Source organism: Pectinophora gossypiella, chromosome 27 (assembly GCF_024362695.1).
Source record: "Pectinophora gossypiella chromosome 27, ilPecGoss1.1, whole genome shotgun sequence".
NCBI classification, from domain to species: Eukaryota; Metazoa; Arthropoda; class Insecta; order Lepidoptera; family Gelechiidae; genus Pectinophora; species Pectinophora gossypiella.
This window is the reverse complement of record NC_065430.1, coordinates 967,244-990,846: the sequence shown is the minus strand read 5'-3', so window position 1 is coordinate 990,846 and position 23,603 is coordinate 967,244. Positions and strand designations below refer to the sequence as shown.

The 23,603-nt window shown below is 38.7% G+C and overlaps 2 protein-coding genes and 1 non-coding gene across 3 annotated transcripts; 2 read left to right on the top strand and 1 right to left on the bottom strand.

Moving 5' to 3' along the window:
* Window positions 1-1,369: 1,369 nt before the first annotated feature.
* Window positions 1,370-10,106, bottom strand: LOC126378717 (uncharacterized). The gene is made up of 8 exons (XM_050027097.1): window positions 9,060-10,106; window positions 8,191-8,300; window positions 7,645-7,779; window positions 7,056-7,200; window positions 6,589-6,944; window positions 4,845-4,954; window positions 1,913-2,066; window positions 1,370-1,649 (listed from the first exon to the last, which is right to left on the bottom strand). The coding sequence occupies exons 1-7, from the start codon at window positions 10,082-10,084 to the stop codon at window positions 2,010-2,012; spliced, it is 1,938 nt and encodes a 645-aa protein (XP_049883054.1). The 5' UTR covers window positions 10,085-10,106; the 3' UTR covers window positions 1,370-1,649; window positions 1,913-2,009.
* Window positions 10,107-17,151: 7,045 nt separating this feature from the next.
* On the top strand, window positions 17,152-17,224 carry Trnaa-cgc (transfer RNA alanine (anticodon CGC)). The gene has a single exon. It is a non-coding gene; the product is annotated as a tRNA-Ala (tRNA).
* A 688-nt stretch (window positions 17,225-17,912) lies between these two features.
* On the top strand, window positions 17,913-19,648 carry LOC126378779 (UDP-glucose 6-dehydrogenase). Its single transcript, XM_050027172.1, has one exon. It carries the CDS (start codon window positions 18,184-18,186, stop codon window positions 19,627-19,629), a length of 1,446 nt encoding a protein of 481 aa, XP_049883129.1. The 5' UTR covers window positions 17,913-18,183; the 3' UTR covers window positions 19,630-19,648.
* Window positions 19,649-23,603: the final 3,955 nt, after the last annotated feature.

Here is a 23,603-nt window from a genome sequence, read left to right as displayed (position 1 = left end):
CGGTGCAGCATTTTCAATGCTACTTTTTTAGGGAAAAATAGGGCAGTGGTTTCCCTCTTGCCTTCCGCCCCGCAGTACTCTGTCTGACGCAAGTGGGATGGCGCCCAGAGTAGTCTATTACAAAGCCGTACTAGGACTCCTGTCCTCCGCCTCTGAATAATATACTATAATTATATAAAGTTACAGAATGACATAATAGCGAAAACGTTGAGGGATGATTCAGACCATGATTCTGAATTGAATATTAAGGTAAGTTTTCCGTCGCAAAGGTATGAAACTGAAAATAATAAAAAAAATACTAAAATTCTCATGAATTTTTCCGCCAGAAAATTCCACTTGATATCATCTCAGAATGATGATCAGAATCATCCCCCCGAGTGTGTTTCTAGCTTACCGTGGTCCAGTGGTTAAGCGTTGTGCTCACGATCCGGAGGTCCCGGGTTCGAATCCCGGTGAGGACATATCACAAAAATCACTTCGTGGTCCCTAGTTTGTTTAGGATATTACAGGCTGATCACCTGATTGTCCAAAAGTAAGATGATCCGTGCTTCGGAAGGCACATTAAGCCGTTGGTCCCGGTTATTACTTACTGATGTAAGTACGTAGTCTTTACATGAGTCATGTCAGCGCCTATGGCGGCTCAATAATAACCCTGGTTGGTAATCCAACCCAACAACCCACACGATGGAAGAAGACTACGCTTATAAGTAATTGTTTAGCAACCTGAAGCGGCGGAGAGGGAGCGGGAAGACTCTGTCGACTCCGCAGGCGACCGGGAAGGCGGCAACGGGCGCACTTGGTCGCAATCGACCGAGCGCTGCCTTGACGGGTACCTGTGGACGGTGGTCGGGGGACCGCCGTCCATAACATAGGTCCCGTGCTGTAGGGCTCCCCAAGTGTTCCGGGCAGCCCTCAGCGGAGGGGGGAGGCGCTTGACGCGCTCCCATGGGCGCTGGGTCCCAAAGGGCATCCGCCGGCGGGGACGCGGTTGTGTGCAATTACGTTCCCGTATCCCCGCCACACGGCGGCAAGGAGGAACACTGTTGGGTTTTAGTGGGTATACCGGGTGGCGATATCCGGGGAGTTCCACATAACGGCCGTGGTATGCGTAACGCATTTCCCAACGTTAAAAAAAGCCCACAGACGTCACACTCACAGTTGCACGAGTTGATAATTTAATGTCAATGTGTAGTTAAAGCACATAATAACGGGTTCTTACCGCGTTTAAATGGGGATATGAGACTCCCGATATTTCGACACTGTTGCAAGTGCCATGATCACGGGATGACTGATGAGATTGGAGTGGAGTAGGTAGCTCATTTTCTTATCCGCCGAAAAGGAAAGGGACGCATGATTGACAACTGTTTATTTTAAAATGAATGACAGAATGAATGATAACCCGGGCGAATAAAATGAGCATCTCGCTGATGTGCAACCCGTTTGACGTGTGTTGTCAATTTAATTCTGTCGGGGTTATTGGCCAATATAAAATTTTCGGAGGGTTTTATTTTCTGCCTAAAATTGACGTGTGTTCCGTAAATTTTATGCTAGTCGATTACCCATCCCTTTCCTTTTGCCAGATAAGAAAATGACAGATATAACTTAAAATAAAATTAAACGATGTACTTACTGGAATTAGCACCATTATAAAAAAAAAAAAATAATAAAAAAAAATAAATAAAATAAAATATGAATTTATTTCTGTAAATCAGTTACAATTATTGGACAGGTCTCCCCAGTAAGTAATCAGATACTTGTGTTGGGAATGACCCGCAACTTCCCTTAAGGCTAGGTAACTACAGTTTTACAGATAATTGAGCCTCTTAATTTTATTTAGATAACAACAAGTTTAGATAATTTAAGTTAGTTAATATAAGTTAGTGTTTAATTTATAAGTAAGTTATTTATTATACATTCTATAAATTCGTTTTCTTATAAGTATCTAACAGTATAAATCTTTCGGGCGACATTAATTACTTGGCCGGACAAATGGGGACTGCTGAGAGCTCTCACTTGGTAGTAAATCCTTTTTTCTTAAGAAGTCTGTTCCTTGCGCTAATTAGAGCCTGAAAAAAAACAAAAAACCATTAAATTATTTCACCGTTGTTTACATTATTGTCGATTTGCCTAGGGCATTAACTACTTGGCCGGGCAAATGGGGAGCGCTGAGGGATCTTGCCCGGTACAAAATTAAATTACCTACGTACTTAGAATAGAATAACTTTATTCCCAAAACAGTGCAGTACAATAGTAGAGAAGATAAAGATAAGTATAAAAATCAAAAATACACTGCCAGGGAAAAGGGACTGACTCAGCATGTTGTTGCGAAGGATAGTAGAAATACCACTCTTAGCAACACTGATATTCTGCCAGTACCTAAGTTACGCTTATAAATACTTTGAACTATCGTGCCAACAAAAAGTGTCGGGATTTACTTACAATAAATAAGAAAATAAGCAAATATAATTATGACGAAAATATATGAATTAAGGGATTACGAAAAATATGAAATTATTAGTCAAAGGTAGATAGTATGCCATTATATACTTAAGGTTTTTTTTAATGAATTAGGCTCACGTTTGACCTCAATCTCACCTGATGTTAAGTGACGATGTGGTCTAGGGTGGATTACACTTAGCAAATGCCTATTCACTCTAGCCTTGAAGACACCTAGATTATAACGGGTTGGAAAAAATAGACGAGGGCAGACAGTGGACAGAATGCGTTACTTAGTTGTTTGACTACCCCAAAGTTTTGGTTTTCCCCGAAGGGCAAGGCAAACGGAACTATTCCAATACAGCCATGTCTTTATTTTCTTGATGATGTTAATGAAATGATGAAAGGTGATGATGATGAATGATGAAACCTAAGTCCCCACCCTCGGAGCAGACTCCTACTCCGAACCCCAAACGAATTAACTCAAAGTCCGCATAAACTTTCGAGTTATAAAGCGGCTTTTTGGCACGAAGCGAAAATAGATAAGTACACTTTGTTTATCGAATATTCCGATATAATAACATTATCGCGAATGTTATCCGACTAACTTAATGCGATCATTAACCACAAAACACCACTTCGTATTAATTATTTAGATTATTCAATGAAGGATAGGCAACCGTCCCGTTCCCGCCAAAAAGCCTTCAATTGGTCATATTGTGTCGGATTGACAATGTCACATCGCATTTTAAACAAACACCGCAACCAGAGAGTTCTAGAATGTCACCGTAATCCTTTTCTCTTTTCTGACGCATAGCGTCGTCCTTGTCTTTCTTTATAGAAGGTTCCACCCGAGATTATTCGAGTAAAGAGTCGACTATACTGGTGACTTCTTCTTCTATCGTGTGGGTTGTGAGGTGGAGTACCAACCTCATCAACCCTGGTGTCAGGGTTACTATTGAGCCGCCAAAGGCCCCTGACATGGCTCATGTAACGACTACTTACTTACATCAGTAAGTAGTACCCGGGACCAACGGCTTAACGTGCCTTCCGAAGCAGGGACAGTCTTACTTTCGGACAATCAGGTGATCAGCCTGTAACGTCCTAACCAAACTGACTCCATAACCTGACTTCTGGTGACTGAGACCATAGGGTAATAAAGAGCGGAACGAGCAAAAGAGCCAGTTCAGTTTCTAAAGCGATCGGAGCCAGAAGAAGTACATATAACCCAGAAGTGTATATAGTTTTAAGTTTACGCGGTTATTATCATAATTAAAGCACATAATAACGGGTTCTTACCGCGTTTAAATGGGGATATGAGACTCCCGATATTTCGACACTGTTGCAAGTGCCATGATCACGGGATGTCTGCCCGTAAAAAATTATGGATCTACCTACTCCACTCCAATCTCATCAGTCATCCCGTGATCATGGCACTTGCAACAGTGTCGAAATATCGGGAGTCTTATATCCCCATTTAAACGCGGTAAGAACCCGTTATTATGTGCTTTATTTAGTGTATATAGTGTTATAGACCTCTACGGTCTACATGGACCTCTACGGTGTAGAGGATGCTTTCAAAGTCAGAGTGTGACCTTCTGGGCGAGCTCGCTCCATCTTAGGCCTCGTCAATGCCTTCGGGCAAGTCTGGGGCCAAGAGCAAACGAATCAAAGGTAAAAAAAAGTAAAAGTAAAGAAGTGGAAGAGAAGGACAGTGATTTAAGCAGTGTTAACACTTTCAAGGACAGAACGTCTAATGACGTTCCGATTGGTATCATATTGCCTATTATGAACCATTAATGACCCATGATCTCTGTCCGTGAAAGGGTTAAGTGTAGTGTCAAGTGCAGTGTTAGTGCAGTGCTAGTGACGTGTTTTGTGGTGTGTTCGAGTGTCGCGAAATTAAGTGAAGTGACGGAGACGAAGTTATACCGCGGAGGCCTGTTTTTTTTTTGACGTGACTTATTGTAGATTTGCCGCAGATGGCATTAACTACTTGGCCGGACAAATGGGGACGCCTGTGCGGAAGCTGTACCGTGTGTATAGTGAATCAATTCATTTCTCCTTGGACTCAGTATTTTCCTTCCAACCCCGAACTCGAAGGACCATTATGTAGAGAACGCTGGTAATTATAATAAAATACCACACAAATAATTGAATGAACTGTATTGCTTAGGATATTATATTAAATTACGTACCGGGTGAGAGCCTTCAGCGCTCCCCATTTGTCCGGCCAAGTAGTTAATGCCATCTGCGGCAAATCTAATACAATAAGTCACGTCAAAAAATAATAAATTACAGGATCCAAACATAGAGACGCTTTGGTTTGCTCGCGCTAGAGATGTGACTGACCATAAATGGTAGACTATTAGGTATGTCCCATACAGTAACAATATCTTAGCACTTACCACAAAGGCCTGATTAGCTTTGGGAGCCTTATTCTTGTCCGGGTGGAACTTTATTGACAATTTTCTGAAAGCGCTACATATATCGTATTCACTATAATTCCGATTCACCTCTGAAACAATAAAAGATAATGTAAAAGTAATCTCATCCGATACAAAAAGACAACAGTTTAAATGCCCAGTTGGGCGCGAACCTCGGCTCAGGACGTCGTCTGAGAGCAAATATATTTGAAAGAATTAATCGACCCTAGTGGGTCGATAGCGATATGCGCTGATTGAGGGAAATCGTTGACCACGCCGGCGGGATCGGTATCGGGGTCCTGAAGTGTTTGGTGTCGGGAGCTGATTGGCTGCCTCTATGGCTAGAGTAATCGGGTCGTCGGGATCGTATATTACATCCTTCGGACGCCGATACTTTTCAGTACTGTCCCTAAGCGGGATGTATTCGGTAGCAGATAGCATGACGAGATCCCATACGAGATTGACGGGATTGGGCGAGTATTTTTGTCTTGATTTTAATTCTTTAGTTAGTAATATTGAATCAATCATAAAGGGTTGTTTTTTTTTTTTCAAAAATATATTTTTTATTTAACCTCACTATCATAAACAAGCAGTTTTCATCGTTTTCAGCCATCCCAACTTTACATTTTTCATGAACTAGACGAGATCCCGAAATTTTCGAAACTCGCGGGATTGATAGTTCAAATCGAAATTCGAGAAAAAATTCGAGATCCCGCGGGATTGGAACTATCAATCTTGCGGGATCTGGAATTTGCGATCACGGGTCGGGATTGTATTCCCTAGAATCCACTGAACCCGACTACATTGCAGGCTTGAAACACATTGTCCGAAAAAGTAAGATGATTCCGTGCTTCGGAGCAAAAACACCTTAATCTTATAATATAAGCTTTTTTACATAAAGTAAGCTTCATGTAAAAAAGCTTATTATAAAATGACTACCTAAATGATGAAAAAATGTCTGGTATTGAATGTGTTCCTCTAGTTATTAAATAACTTGTAATGTATACTGATTTAAAATTGATTTAAAAGATGTTGCAGTTTCTTGTCATTTCTTCTCCTCAGCCATAACACCTTGCGAAATGACGTAAATTCAAAAATGTTACATTGACCTTTAACAAGTTTATCCATGATAATTACGTTGAATAAATGATTCTGATTTCTGACACCTCCAACCCGCAGACTGCGTGGTTGATGCTCCATACCCCCTCCGGTTGATAAAGGGGCGGCCTGTGCCAAGCAGTGGGACAGGCTTTTTATACAGGGTGTTAGTGACGTCGTAACGAATACTGAGGGGATGATTCATGTTTTTTTTTTGTGTTTTTTAAAGTTAAGTATTTTCAATTCTATACTTTGGCGATGAAAAATTCCACTTGATATTAACTCAGAATAATGAGGTGAATCACCCCCCTCAGTATTTGATACGATGTCACTTCCACCTCGGACAAGTGCGTATGAGTGTTATTGAAAACGTAACGAATACTGGGGGCTACCGGCTAAGACGAAGCCGATTCAGATGATTCAGACCATGATATTGAGTTGATATCAAGTGGAATTTCCTGTCGGAAAATTCATGAAAATGTTAGTGTTTTTTTTTTATTTTCAGTTCCATACTTTTGCGACTGAAAATTTCACTTGATAAGTACTTAGAATAAATATTTGAATCGCCCTCAAAGTTTTCGTTACGATGTCACTAACACACTGTATATTACACAGAATGTAAACTTACGCAGGATAATGTGATCATCAGTACAAGCTAGCAATCTCTCTATCTCCTGTTCCTGCTCATGAGTATACTCCTTCTTTTTCTCCCATTTGAAGAAACTTCTCCACCCCGAAGAAGTAGATTTATTTGTATTTTCCGATTTTGAAGTGCCTTCTGTAGGGCCATTCTTCTTTCTCTGCGATTTTTCATCATGGTCGTTGGTAGCCTTGGAATAGTTTGAGTAACTGCTGCTTCCATTATTTTGTGAGGAGCTGCCTGGCTCCCTGTTATTTCTATATGTACCTTCATTGTTGTTAGATGGTATATCTTGGGATGTGAAAGAATATTGGGATGATCTGGTATTTCCGCTATCTTGTGAGGTACTATTGGGTTTCTTGTTTTTACTATACGTACCTTCATTGTTGTTAGATGGTATATCTTGGGATGTGTAAGAATATTGGGATGATCTGGTATTTCCGCTATCTTGCGAGGTACTATTGGGTTTCTTGTTTTTACTATACGCACCTTCATTGTTGTTAGATGGTATATCTTGGGATGTGTAAGAATATTGGGATGATCTTGTATTTCCGCTATCTTGCGAGGTACTATTGGGTTTCTTGTTTTTACTATACGCACCTTCATTGTTGTTAGATGGTATATCTTGGGATGTGTAAGAATATTGTGATGATCTGGTATTTCCGCTATCTTGCGAGGTACTATTGGGTTTCTTGTTTTTACTATATGTACCTTCATTGTTGTTAGATGGTATATCTTGGGATGTGTAAGAATATTGGGATGATTTGGTATTTCCGCTATCTTGCGAGGTACTATTGGGTTTCTTGTTTTTACTATATGTACCTTCATTGTTGTTAGATGGTATATCTTGGGATGTGTAAGAATATTGGGATGATCTGGTATTTCCGCTATCTTGCGAGGTACTATTGGGTTTCTTGTTTTTACTATATGTACCTTCATTGTTGTTAGATGGTATATCTTGGGATGTGTAAGAATATTGGGATGATCTGGTATTTCCGCTATCTTGCGAGGTACTATTGGGTTTCTTGTTTTTAGTATACGTACCTTCATTGTTGTAAGATGGTATATCTTGGGATGTGTAAGAATATTGGGATGATCTTGTATTTCCGCTATCTTGTGAGGTACTGTTGGGTTTTTTGTTTTTACTATATGTACCTTCATTGTTGTTAGATGGTATATCTTGGGATGTGTAAGAATATTGGGTTGATCTTGTATTTTCTTTACCGTGTGAGTAACTTCCGTTTCTACTGTTCTGTGAGGTACTTCCGGAAGCAGATGATGAATATTTTGAAGAATTCATGTTTGCTTTATTATTAGTTCCAGTTCTGCTTCCTTGATTATTTGTGGTTTTCTTGTTGCGTCCTCGGTTTTTTTTCCATGACTTCTCATAGTTAAAATATCCGTTAGTTGGAATATCTGAGGATGGGTAGAAATATCTATAATAATTCTCGTTTCCTTTATTATCTGTTGCAGTTGCGGCTCCTTTGTTATATGCATATTGCGAGGAACCTCTGGTTCCATTATTTTGTGGGGCACTTCCGGTTGCATAAGAATATTGAGAAGTTCCGGTTCCACTATTCTGTGAGGTACTTCCGGTTGCATAAGAATATTTAGAAGAAGTTCCGATTCCACTATTCTGTGAGGTACTTCCGGTTCCATAAGAATATTTAGAAGAAGTTCCGGTTCCACTATTCTGTGAGGTACTTCCGGTTCCATTATTTTGTGGGGCACTTCCGGTTGCATAAGAATATTTAGAAGAAGTTCCGGTTCCACTATTCTGTGAGGTACTTCCGGTTCCATTATTTTGTGGGGCACTTCCGGTTGCATAAGAATATTTAGAAGAAGTTCCGGTTCCACTATTCTGTGAGGTACTCCCGGTTCCATAAGAATATTTAGAAGAAGTTCCAGTTCCACTATTTTGTGAGGTACTTCCGGTTCCATTATTTTGTGGGGTACTTCCGGTTGCATAAGAATGTTTAGAAGAAGTTCCGGTTCCACTATTTTGGGAGGTACTTCCGGTTCCATTATTTTGTGGGGCACTTCCGGTTGCATAAGAATATTTAGAAGAAGTTCCGGTTCCATTATTTTGTGGGGTACTTCCAGTTGCATAATAATATTTAGAAGAAGTTCCGGTTCCACTATTCTGTGAGGTACTTCCGGTTCCATTATTTTGTGGGGCACTTCCGGTTGCATAAGAATATTTAAAAGAAGTTCCGGTTCCACTATTCTGTGAGGTACTCCCGGTTCCATAAGAATATTTAGAAGAAGTTCCGGTTCCACTATTTTGTGAGGTACTTCCGGTTCCATTATTTTGTGGGGTACTTCCGGTTGCATAAGAATGTTTAGAAGAAGTTCCGGTTCCACTATTTTGTGAGGTACTTCCGGTTCCATTATTTTGTGGGGCACTTCCGGTTTCATAAGAATATTTAGAAGAGGTTCCGGTTCCACTATTTTGTGAGGTACTTCCGGTTCCATTATTTTGTGGGGCACTTCCGGTTGCATAAGAATATTTAGAAGAAGTTCCGGTTCCACTATTTTGTGAGGTACTTCCGGTTCCACTATTTTGTGGGGTACTTCCGGTTGCTGATGAGGAATATTTGGAAGAATTCCCGTTTCCTTTATCATTTGGCGAAGTTCCGTTTCCTGCATTATTTGACGTATTTCCGGTTGCATAAGAATATTTTGAAAAATTTCTGGTTCCACTATTTTGTGAGGAAGATCCGACGTTCGTTCTTTCATTGGCTCTGTGCGGTAAATTTTCGGTTGTAAACGAATATTGAGTCGACCTTCTACTTTCGTTGAGCCTCGTGTAGTCAGAACAGCTAAAGTATTTGCAAGTGAGCCAGTCGATTAATAAACCAAAAAAACAGCGAAATCGTGACGGTTTTCTTTCTTTACTTCTAATATTCTGAATAATTTTTAACAGAGTTTGTGCACGTACGGTTGAGAATATTTTCTGGCATTGTTTAATGGCCCTCTCGGCTTCGTCGAGCCTGAGTGCATATATATCCACTTCAACTTGATCTAACATACGTTTCACCTTCATTTTATCTTCGAACATTCTTCTCCGTACCTCAATTAGATGTTTTACATTATTCAACACAGTTTTAGCTTCCTTGGAAGGGCGGATCTTGTCTGCTAATTCGGCGAAACGTTTCGCTAATTCTGCCTGCCCTTGTTCTAGCGACATCTTCGCAAAAACGAGGCACTGCTCGACATCCAACGAAGTATCTGTGCTTTGCATCGCTGTATGAAGGTTCCATGGTTTGTGTTTTCGTATGTATTCCAGTAACCGTTTGCTCTCAGAACTAGGGTTGAGATGATCGGCTATTACTGCACGCGTTTCAGCTGATAGAAAATCATTCTTTGCTAAGGCTTCCAACGCTCTTTGTATCCAAATATCCGATACGGACGTCATCCCCTTATTAGTGTGTTGTGAAAGAAAATGAATATATTTGTTGCCTGAATAACAAAAAACAGACATGTAAGGTTGAGCACATAATAACGGGTTCAATACAATACAATACAATACAAATACACTTTATTGCACCAAACTAAAAATAAATAATTACAAAAAGTCTCTTAATTAAGTACATGGCAAATGGCGGCCTTATCGCTTAAAGCGATTTCTTCCAGGCAACCATAAGGTGACGTAAAATGTAAAAAAAATAATAATTGAAAGATTGCGGGTACAAACTATAAGTACAACTTATTACCAATAAAGTACAATTTCACCAACAAAATACATGCAAATAAATATATATAACATACTTACAAATATAATTATACCTAACCTATATACATAACCTAACATATATACCTACTTATATAAATAGTACACACAAAATAATAATTCTTACCGCGTTTAAATGGGGATATGAAACTCCCGATATTTCGACACTGTTGCAAGTGCCATGATCACGGGATGACTGATGAGATTGGAGTGGAGTACTTAGGTAGATCCATAATTTTCTACGGGCAGACATATCTGTCTACCCTCTTTCTTTGCCGCTTGTTTATGTTTTTGATATCGGAATGTTCGGAACCATCTGAACTCGCACCAAACTCACTACGACAAACCGCACTCACTGTGTCCTCACGTTTTTTCACCACATTAGGCCGTTTCAAGCTTTTTACAACACCTAATACTGGATTCCACATGCTCGATAATTTGAACCCGTCTTCCCTGTTGTAAATTTTATGTTTTCTGATTTCAATAGCCTCTTTTACGAGTCTGGGGATGTAATGACGTTCTGTCGATAATATTTGTGGATTGTTTAAACGCGGTAAGAACCCGTTATTATGTGCTTTAATTATGATAATAACCGCGTAAACTTAAAACAATGTATGTAAGGTAGATTCATGCGGGATTTTGCAGGCTACGGTCCCCAAAAACACGGCGAAAAATACTGACGGCGTTTTGCTGTTATAAAAAATGAAAATTACCTATTTTCTCATTGTTCGGGTACATAATTACTCAAAAATACACTGTAATGGCAGAGGCATATATAAAAATAATTGTTGCGTGATATTTGAATCAGATTATGTATTAGAATTTTGTTGCTATAGGTAAAAAATAAAAAGTATCAAGACGTTTTCATTCAATTACCCGAGTGTTGCTTACTATAGAAATTTTATTTCCCCATTTGCCATGAGATTCTGGTACACCTATACCTGTATTGCTTGTCTTTATTTTAATCAGAATAATAAATAGTGGAAGTTGTAATTGTACCTTGTTATAATAAAAAGGGTCATCATTTATACCCAAAAACAAAGGTAAAAGATGCATATGTCTGTTATCCGTGAAATTAGAAGGTTAAACGAAGGGAAATCTTTCAATATTTTTTTTTTACCTTTTTCCTCACCTTATGGTTGTCTGGAAGAAATCGCTTTAAGCGATAAGGCCGCCATTTGCCATTTACTTAGTTAAGAGACTTTTTGAAAATATTTCTTTTTATTTTGGTGCAATAAAGTGTATTTGTATTGTATTGTATTGAAATCAGTACAGCGCCATCTATGTTGATTTTCAGGAACGTAGCCTGGAAAGTACCTTATTGCTAATAGCAACAACTTATCACATAGTACAGTCATGAGCAGTATAATGTACCCACTTTAGGACTCTGTCGCACTAACATATTTGACATATAGTGAGACTTACAGTTCAATTTGTCAAAAAAGTTAATGTGACATGGTACCAAAGTGTATACGGTTCTCTATTTTTACTCATAATTTTTTTTGTAATAATTTACCATGGCATACTGTTACTTGTCCTATTATTAGTTACGCATAGTATTAATTTGTCATAACTTTTTAAGCATAATTTTGAAACTCATAACTACTATAAGCATAATAATTAATGACAATAATGATATATAAGCATAATTATTATAAGCATAAAAACTATACTCGGAATAAGAAAACTTTTGGCACAACTTTGAACATTTTCGAAACTTACTTTTTATATTTTTTGACACTATTTCATGCTGTTGGTCATCATTCAGTATACTTTTCGTGTGTAAGATAAACATGCTGGCGGCGTAGGGGTGACCCATGGGCCACCCCCGCCGCACCCTAACCTACTGTTATCCCTTGTAAAAATTATGACAAAATACTATTATTCTAAAAAAAAATTATGGATACCTATTTATATGCGAATCAAATTTATACCAACAAATATTAGTCCAAAAATAACTTATACCTACCAAACCAGTATACCTAGATATTATTATGGGAAAGTACTATTATGCTAAAAAACGTTATGCAAAAAGGATTATGATCATTAAAATTATGACAGTAACATTTATGCATTTTAAGAGAATCCCAGTGTATACATATTATGCTCGTGACCGTACCACGCCTGTAAGCGGAGGTGTGGTAGTATACAGGGTGTTAGTGACATCGTAACGAAAACTTTGAAGGATGATCAGACCATGATTCTAAGTTATTATCAAATGGAATTTTCCGTCGCAAAATTCATGGTTTTTCTGTTTAGTTTTTTTTAAATTATTTTCCATTCTAAGTATACTTTGGCGATGGAAAATTCCACTTGATGTATTCGTATTCGATGTCACTTACACCCCGTACAAGTACATACAGGTAGCCATACAAGTAGGTATGGGTGTTAGTGACACCGTAACGTATACTGAGGGGGATGATTCAGATCATGATTCTGAGTCAAATAGAAAGTTCTGATATCAAATGGAATTTCTTGTCGGAAAATTCATGAAAATTTGACTGTTTTTTTAATTATTTTCCGATCCATATTTTTGCGACGGAAAATTCCACTTGATATCAACTTAGAATGATGGTCTGAATCATCCCTCAAAGTTTTCGTTACGATGTCACTAGCACTCTGTATATGTTATAGGCCGATCGTTAAATTGATCGAGATCTGTCTGGGCAAGTCACTTGAGTCGACCTTTAGGGCTTTCTCAAACTCAGCTCAAAATTCTTAGACGGCGTCCAGTAAGGCATGACGTCATTAATTTCGTATTATTATGTTGGCAATATGATATGCTCGACTCCAGTGAGTAAAGTCCTGAAGTCGACGACGTAAATGTCCCCGATTCCTGCAGACACCTAATTTTATTTTAAGTTATATCTGTCACTTTCTTATCCGCCGAAAAGGAAAGGGACGGATGATTGTCAAGGTCAACCAGTTAATTTAAAACGAATGAATAACCCGTGCGAATAAAATGGGCATCTCGCTGTTATGCCATCCGTTTGACGTGCTGTCTACTTAATCCTGTCGGGTTATTGGCCAATGTAAAATTTTTAGACGGTTGACGATTTCTGCTTAAAATTATTCCATAAATTTTATGCTTGTCGATTACCCGTCCCTTTCCTTTTCGGCGGATAAGAAAATGACAGATATAACTTAAAATAAAATTAGATGGTATTTACAGGAATTAGCACCAATTTCAATTTAGAATACCAAAATGCTCAGCTGAGGCAGAGTCAAGTGAACATCTTAGAATACAATTAGAATACACCTCGGTTCTATACCGGTGTTCCAAGAATTGAATAGTTTCCTAGGTAAAGATAAATTATGAAATTCTGATTAAGTACTAAACAAAGACAGATCTAAAGGTTCTATTTAACTTATTTATGAATTATAATAAAGAAAAGTGGAATAGTAGTGCGACATTTTGACACGTTTTTCTACAAGGACCAATTGTTTTTCTATGACATCACAGGTTGCTTATAATTACATACACATTCCATAGTAATTTCGTATTTTGACGTTTAGTAAAAAGTAACTGATTCAGTGTTGCCAACTTTATTTTTACCAGCCCACCAAATGTGGCCGTGCAAACCACCAGAAACCACTAAAACTGAGCGGTCTCTCAAACCACCAGAATTTCACTAGATAACCCAAAGCCGAATCAGTGCAGTCAGATCGTGGGATGTTTTTCCCCCTCTTTAGCACCGCGTCGTAGGTAAAGACGTGCTAGAAACAGGGTAAATTATTCAATTGTTATTAATAATGATTCCTTAATAATATACCACATAATTTGCACTTAGTAACTGGACCACCAGTGCTTTCGACTATTTGCAACCAATCCTTTAAAACTTGGGTCACGTAACCAACAATTACAAAACTTTTGGGTGTACTGTGACTTAGGCATCTTGATCTTACTCAATATGAAACTAATTGTATGTATTACTAATAAATATTGGTTCTTTCGCTCGAGTAACTCATAAACCATATTCAGTTGTGTTAGTGGTTAAATTCGTCACTTACCGCTAACTGAAAGGGCTCTAATCCACTAAAAAATCCACTAGCCACTAAAACTAATATTTTTTCGCCGAACCACATTTCTAAACCACAAGATCTAGTGGAAAATCCACTAAGTTGGCAACACTGAACTGATTTGACTAGTTGGAATCTAACCTACCTAGTAGGTACCTACTTCTCATATCATTAATTATCAGTAATATTTATAAGTAAAACAATCGTCTTACCTCACAATACCTAGCCACGAAATAGTTACTCTTCCACAATAAAACTACATTATTTCTGCCTGTGAACTGAAATTGTAATTTGATTTCTGCTTTGACTTACTATTTATCATGATGCAATGCGAGTGACGTGTGACGTGCGTGCGCCGAACTTGGTCTTTGTACGCCGGCTATTTAGGTTCGGCTGCGTTTAAAAAAATAATATCGCTGCTCTTATACGCAAACTTAACAGCGATATTATATCTTTCAATCATTCGTGAATCATAACTCTCGGGTTTTATAAAGTAATAATAAGGTCGATTTATCCGACGTAATCGTTTTTTGTGAGGTGAAAACTGTTTGTCAAAAGATTAGCCACAAACCATGGTTTTTTGGCAGACATAAAATGGATCATTGTGAGTAATAATAAGGTAGATTTTTTCTAAACTCTGTCGGCACTTTGTGGTCAATATTTTAACAAACAACATATAACCCTTGACCCTACAAATAACGATCACAGTGAACAGTTAATAAGGTTGATTTGTCGGTGCGTGTTTGAAAGACAATATCGCTTTAGGCACACGTTGAATACATGTTTTTTACTTTAAACCTAGCCGGAAATCTCCTACCACAAAGACCACAAGGTCTTTGCCCTACCAATAATGAAGGAATTACCAGGCTACGAAAAAAAATAGATGACACTGTATAAAAGCCTCAGAACAATAACTAAAGCATAGAAGAATAACCGATCGTCATGGAGATCTTTGGCGGAGGCCTATGCCCAGCAGTGGGTGTCGTACGGCTGATGATGATGATGTATAGAATGATGATGCTACCTATACTATACATATTGCTTCTCTTTATTTTGATCAGAATAATAAAGAGTGGAAGTTGTAATTGTACCTTGGTGTAATAAAAAGGGTCATCGTTTATACCAAAAAACAAAAATAAAAGATGCATGTCTGTTATCCATGCAATTAGAAGTTAAAAGTTTAAACGAAAAAAACAACAACACCATCTATCATGTTTTAACGGGACGATTGGACAGGGGGGTTAAAATGGCCACATCGAAGCAATTCATCTAGGAAGGCAATATATATTGCTATTTGACATTTGTTTGCATTGCGCACTTACTTTTATATGCGCAGATGTCAAATTGCAATATTGCTTTCTTAGATGAATTGCTTCGATGTGGCCATTTTAACCCCCCATTCTTCATAATTAAAAAATATAATGACGGAGGCATTATATAAAACTAATGAGAAACTTTCCAGGCTACGTTCCCCACGAAAATAAAGATAGCGTTGTTCAGATTTAACGTGATAATTACCGATTTTCTCATTAACCGGGTACCTACATAATTATTCAAAAATATAATGTTCTTAATGGCAAAAGCTTATATATTTGGATCAGATACCTATGGTATACAGAATTATGTTGCACTGTACGTCGCTTATTTATTGTCACCTCATTTTTTTTTTGTTTTGGTTTTCTCCGAAGGGTAAGGCAAAGGGAACTATGACCATACAGCCATGTCTTACGTATTTTTTTTCTTGATGATTAATGAAATGATGAAAGGTGATGATGATGAAACCTAAGCCCCCACCCTCGGAGTAGACTCCTACTCCGAACCCCAAACGAATCAACTCAAACGTCCGCATAAACTTTCGAGTTATGAAGCGGCTTCTTGGCACGAAGCGAAAATAGGCAGATACACTTTGTTTATTGAATACTCCGACATAATAACACTCGCGAATGTCTTCCGACTAACTTAATGCGATCATTAACCACAAAACACCACTTCGTATTAATTATTTAGATTATTCAATGAAGAAAGCAAATGTCCCGTTCCCGTTTCCCGGCAAAAAGCCTATTGTCACCTCATTGCCACCATCAGCCGTCACTATGTTTCGAATCTATTTTTTTTTAAATACATCATACATTGCATAGCATTTGCAATAATTATACAGAAAAATCGGTTCTAAACCAGCTATGAACGTCATATAACGGTAATTAAGTTATTCTAACCGTTAACAGAATTATCTGCTAAATACGCTTTTTTTTTCAGAGTGTGTTCCTATAGCGAAATGCATAGGTGATCTAGACTCACATTTTATGTTATTCACTGAGTCATGTCATTATATACTTTTATTCTATTGGCCTAGGTAGCTGAATTTAAAGGTTAAATCGCACGCATTTCCCTCTACCTAAGCACATAAACGACTGTGCTTTACACGACCAGGGCGGGGTTAAAATGGCCACATCGAAACAATTAATGTTTTTTTTTTTTCATTTTTGTGCCCAAACATGCGATCGGTCGACTGACCATATGCAGTTTTGATGGTTTGGTTTTAGTAACGTGCAGGACAGACCCCCTTATTAGAAGGCTGCCTTCATTAAGGTGCTACTGTATGTTATCCCATATGTGCGTCCTTTTGAGGAGTCTCATATAGTGGTTGTCACTTAAACTCCGGGCCAGTTTGTTTTGGTGATGAGTAATTCGATCTCCGTATAGCCTTGTGGTGGTGGCAATTTCTTGCTTAATTAATCTAAGAAAGCAATATTGCTATTAGACATTTGTTTGCGTTGCACACTTACTTTAAATTAAAAGACCTCCGTGGTCCAGTGGTTGAGCGTTGGGCTCGCGATCCGGAGGTCCCGGGTTCGATTCCCGGTGGGGTCATATCACAAAAAATATTTAGTGGTCCCTAGTTTGGTTAGGATATTACAGGGTGATCACCTGATTGTTCGAAAGTAAGATGATCCGTGCTTCGGAAGGCACGTTAAGCCGTTGGTCCCGGTTACTATTTACTAATGTAAGTGAGACACCCTCCTCTCAATCAACCCTCTCCGGTTGATTGAGAGGAGGCTTGTGCCCAGCAGTGGGACGTATATAGGCTCTTTATGTTTTTATGTTAGTAATGTAAGTAAGTAGTCGCTACACGAACCATGTAAGGGCCCTTTGGCGGCTCAATAGTAACCCTGACACCAGGGTTGATGAGGTTGGTACTCCACTTCACGACCTACACGATAGAAGAAGACTTACTTTTGTATGCGCAAATTGCAACATTGCTTTCTTAGATGAATTGCTTCGATGTGGCCATTTTAACTCTTCCCTGGTCGTGTAAAGCTAAGCCAAAGGCAATTTTTGTCCATAATTTCTCAGAGATTGTGCTCTTATATTCCTATTTCAAATTATTCACACCATTTCAGAAGTTATTAATTTCATTTCCATTTTTAAAGGAGTGATTGGCAGTTGAATTGCCTCATAGATCTGATTTGACTCAGTGAGTCTGAATCAATCTGCTACTTCCATCATTATACAATGTCATTGACTTCACATGACGTGAGTGAAGTGAAGAGTCAGCCAGTGCTTTTCTGCTTATAAAAAGAAGGCATTCATTTGTTTATACTAAAACCGCATAGACGTTCTGTTAGAGTGAGGACATATTCACCTAACTAATTTACAATTGAATAACTCAACTCGCGTTAGAATTACATGGGAACTTGTGTTAACAACACTGTATTACTAAATTGAAATTATCGACACTTATCGTGTTATTAATTCAATAGAAGTTTGTTATCTGCACATTAATATCTAGAATTTAGTGTTTTATTAAAGTGTAAAAACGTGTTAACGCGATGGTTATAAAGAAAATTTGCTGTTTAGGCGCGGGGTATGTCGGCGGGCCGACATGCAGTGTTATAGCTCTGAAATGCCCTAATATAACAGTCACAGTTTGTGATAAAAGTGTCGAAAGAATAGCTCAGTGGAACTCTGATAAATTGCCGATTTACGAGCCCGGGTTGGATGAAGTTGTACAGCAGTGCAGAGGGCGCAATTTGTTTTTTTCAACCGACATAGCTAAAGGTATACAAGAAGCCGATTTGATTTTCATATCTGTAAATACGCCGACTAAAGCATTTGGTAATGGCAAAGGAAGGGCTGCGGATTTGAAGTATGTGGAGGGGGCAGCCAGAATGATAGCCGATCTGGCGACCAGTAACAAAATTGTGGTCGAAAAAAGCACTGTTCCTGTTAAAGCTGCTGAGATTATCATGAAAATCCTAAGAGCAAACACCAAGCCAGGAGTAGAGTACCAGATACTGTCGAACCCAGAGTTTTTAGCTGAGGGAACGGCTATTGTGGACTTGGTGGAGGCAGACAGAGTCCTCATTGGTGGTGAAGACACCATTGAGGGCCAGAAAGCCATTCAAGAACTGTGCTGGGTCTACGAACATTGGATTCCGGCGAAGAAAATCTTAACAACAAATACCTGGAGCTCGGAGTTGTCAAAATTAGCCGCAAATGCTTTCTTAGCTCAACGTATTTCGAGTATAAATTCTTTGTCTGCTGTCTGCGAAGCCACAGGGGCAGATGTGTCCGAAGTAGCACGAGCTGTTGGCAGAGACTCCCGTATCGGACCGAAGTTCCTTGAAGCCTCAATCGGCTTTGGTGGCAGTTGTTTCCAGAAAGACATACTTAATTTAATCTATCTGTGCGAATGCCTGAATTTGCCTGAAGTAGCAGCGTATTGGCAGCAAGTAATCAGCTTAAACGACTATCAAAAAACCCGTTTCACAAGAAAAGTAATCGAATCACTATTCAATACGGTCACTGATAAAAACATAGCGATACTCGGGTTCTCGTTTAAGAAAAACACGGGTGACACAAGAGAGTCTCCGGCAATTCACGTTTGCAAAACATTGTTAGACGAAGGAGCTAAGTTACACATATACGACCCTAAAGTTGAAATCGACCAGATATTCTATGAACTAACTCATCCATGTTTGACGTCTGAGCCAGAGATAGTAAAGAAGAACGTCCTGATACATGATACTGCTTACTCAGCTGTGTCAGGGACTCATGCAATAGTCCTTTGCACCGAATGGGACGAGTTCAAAGACTTGGACTTCAGGAAAATATACGAAGTGATGATGAAGCCGGCTTACATATTTGATGGAAGGAAGATCTTGGACCACGAAGCGTTGCAGAACATTGGTTTCCACGTTCAGACGATTGGGAAGCGTCCGGCCAGGGCAAACAGCATCCGGGCACAAGGCAGCCAAACCTACATGAATATGTAAGTACATCCTTTTTTTTATTGGCATAGTAGCTGAATGAGAGACTTTCCAATCGTCCCCCAAAAACACGATAGATGGCGTTGTTAAGTTTTTTCTTCGTTTAAACTTCTAATTTCATGGATAACAGACATATGCATCTTTTATCTTTGTTTTTGGGTATAAATGATGACCAAGGTACAATTACACCTTCCACCCATTATTATTGTGAACAAAATAAAGCAAAGCCATATAGGTAGCAACATCATTCTATACATAATGTGATCGAAATATCAAGCACCGATTAGTTATATAAATGTGCTTCTGCTATTATATTACATTTTTGAATAATTATGTACCCCAGCAATGAGAAAATAGGTAATTATCACGTTAAACGTTTGGGGAACGTCTATTGGAAAGTCCCTCGTTAAATATTATGAGACATTGATAAAATAATTACGAATATGATTTATGATTTACCAAAAGCATAGCTCCGGTCACGAGCATTAATATGTATACACTTTGGCACCATGTCACATTAACTTTTTTGACAAATTGAACTGCAAGTCTCACTATAGGTATGTCAAATATATAAGTGCGACAGAGTCCTAAAATGGGTACATTATATTGCTCATGACTGTACAGTACATTAGGTCGGCCCCGCGGATGTTAGGAAGCTCCGTAACCGTAACCGAAACTATCTGATATCCGATATAAAAAAACATCCGTCATCGTAACCGAATCCGAAATAAAAATTTCGGATATTATCGGATACGGACGTAGCCTAATTGAGACACAATTATTAAAATTAATATATATTATTAATATATATACATAATTATGACAAGTTGTTTTGATCGGCTGGCCGCTGCCAGTGCCGACAGACAAGCCGCGCGCACTGTTTGTTTTTTTTTTCTTCTTTTGTCGTCCTAACATAATAATAACTTGTCGTTATAAATAAAACCATTTTAGGTATTACCTATTTGTATTTTACTTTTGAAATTCCTTAAAATAATAATATCTGTAACCGAAATTGTCCGAAACTAACGGATAATCCGAATTAATTTACTTATTATCCGTATCAGAAACTTCATATCCATAACATCCCTGGTCGGCGCCCTATGCGACTTGGTGCTGGGCGGATAGTCACCGTTTTATACGTCGTATTATTGGTTGTACGGCTGCACACCCTGATTAGGATCGGAGATGTGTGTTTATTAGGCTAGTTTCTAACTAGTTAAATCAATTCATCATCATCATCAGCCCATTAACGTTCCCACTGCTGGGGCACGGGCCTTCCCTATGGATGGATAGGGAGATCGGGCCTTAAACCATCACGCGGGCCCAGTGCGGATTGATGGTTATTAACGACTGCTAATGCAGCCGGGACCAACAGCTTAACGTGCCTTCCGAAGCCCGGAGGAGCTCGAGATGAAAACTTTTTTTTTGTGGTCACCCATCCTGTGACCGGCCTTTGCGAAAGTTGCTTAACTTCAACAATCGCAGACCGAGCACGATTACCGCTGCGCCACCGAGTTCCTCAAATCAATTACTTTTTACTAAACGTAAAAACACGAAATTACTAAGGAAATTGTATGAAAAAGTACACTGTGACGTGAAAAATGTCGGACTTATTATTACGTTTTTGTTGTTTGAAATTCATAAATAAGTTAAATAGAAAAAAGAAAATGTTTTTTCTTAGTTTTTGATCTATATTTAGTAATCAGATTTTCATAATTTATCTTGAACCTACTACACAACCCATTTGTAACCAAGAGAATTCCTTCACTGATTGTTTTGTTAATAATGTGTAGTGTAAACATTTGTTGAAAAGAAAACAAGAATGAGTATACATATACATTTTGCTGTATAACTCTTGTCATACAATAATACATTACATCATAGAATGAAAAGTAAAACCTATATCTCATCAATAATTTAAGAGCCACGCTCTTCTCGGTGTAGCATTCTCCATGCTACTTTTTAGGGAAAAATAGGGCAGTGGTTTCCCTCTTGCCTTCCGCTCCGCAGTACTCTGTCTGACGCGAGTGGGATGGCGCCCAGAGTAGTCTATTACAAAGCCGTACTAGGACTCCTGTTCTCCGCCTCTGAATAGTACTGACAGTTAGCTATGCGATTAGCTATGTTATGTTATATTTAATTTCAAAGTCATATCCGAATGTTACCTAACCTCGTAATCGATTGCTTTCATAATCGTTATGATTTGCTGGTTCCTAGAATCTAGTCTAAGAATCTAGAATCCAAACAAAATAAAGGCATTTAATTACTGTTAAATAAAGATTTTATTGACGTGACTTATTGTAGATTTGCCGCAGATGGCATTAACTACTTGGCCGGACAAATGGGGAGCGCTGAAGGCTCTCACCCGGTACAACGTTTAAGACAACAGGCCTGTGGGTGCCCAGTTGGGCGCGAACTCTGGCTCAGAGGAAAATATTTGAAAGAATTAATCGACCCTAGTAGGTCGATAGCGATAAGCGCTGATGGAGTGAAATCGTCGACCACGCCGGCGAGGTCGGTATCGGGGTCCTGAAGTGTTTGGTGTCGCGAGCTGATTGGCCGCCTCTATCTCGAGTGGTATGGCGCCCAGAGTAGTCTATTACAAAGTCTTACTAGGACTCCTGTTCTCCGCCTCTGAATAGTACTGACAGTTAGCTATGTTATGTTATATTTAATTTCAAATTCGTGTCCGAATGTTACCTAACCTCGTAATCGATTGCTTTGATAATTCGTTTTGTTTTGCAGTTTTTGAAACAAAGTGTGTAATCGATTTGGAACTCTCCATTTTTGTACATAATGAAGGACATTTCAAGGTACGTTCCTCGAAATCAATATAGATGGAGCTGTACGGTCACGAGCATTAATATGTATACACTTTGGTACCATGTCACATTAAGGCTTTTTGGCGGGAAGCGGGAACGGGACAGTTGCTTTCTTCATTGAGTAATCTAAATAATTAATACGAAGTGGTGTTTTGTGGTTAATGATCGCATTAAGTTAGTCGGAAGACATTCGCGAGTGTTATTATATTGGAGTATTCAATAAACAAAGTGTATCTGCCTATTTTCGCTTCGTGTCAGGAAGCCGCTTCATAACTCAAAAGTTTATGCGGACTTTCGAGTTAATTCGTTTGGGGTTCGGAGTAGGAGTCTACTCCGAGGGTGGGGGCTTAGGTTTCATCATCATCACCTTTCATCATTTCATTAATCATCAAGAAAAAAAATACGTAAGACATGGCTGTATGGGCATAGTTCCCTTTGCCTTACCCTTCGGGGAAAACCAAAACAAAAAAAAAAAATGAACTGTAAGTCTCACTAAATGTCAAATATGTTAGTGCGACAGAGTCCTAAAGTGGGTACATTATATTGCTCATGACTGTACAGATTTGCCTTCGTTGAACCTTCTAATTTCATGGATAAAAGACGTAAGCAACTTTTATCTTTGTTTTTGGGTATGAATGATGACACCTGCTGAGCTGAAGCCGTTTCGGCATTAAGTATAATAATTATTAAGCAATTTAATTACCTCTAAGTAAGTTATGTTAACCGATCATCGTGGAGATCCTTGGGGGAGGCCTATGCCCAGCAGTGGGTGTCGTACGGCTGATGATGAAGTTATGTTAATAGATTTACTACTACCGTAGATAAATAGCAATCCAGACCATAGAAAACTTGTTGAGCATGGCCAGTGTACGAGGACCTTGTCGACGGGCAGGTAATGTAGACGACAGGTCGACATGGCAATTCTCTAGTGACGTGACGTTTTCAATATCGATATATTTTTATTATGTATGTAACAAAATGTGAATAAAATAATACCACGTTTTCATTTAAGTTAATATTTATTCATCTGAATCATCTAACGTATCGCTACAAAAACTTAAAGAATCTTCGTCACTGGTATCTCCGACTTTTATAATAAAATCTTCCATTTCATTTTCCATTCCCATGTCTTTTTCCCAAAATTCATTTTCAAGGTTC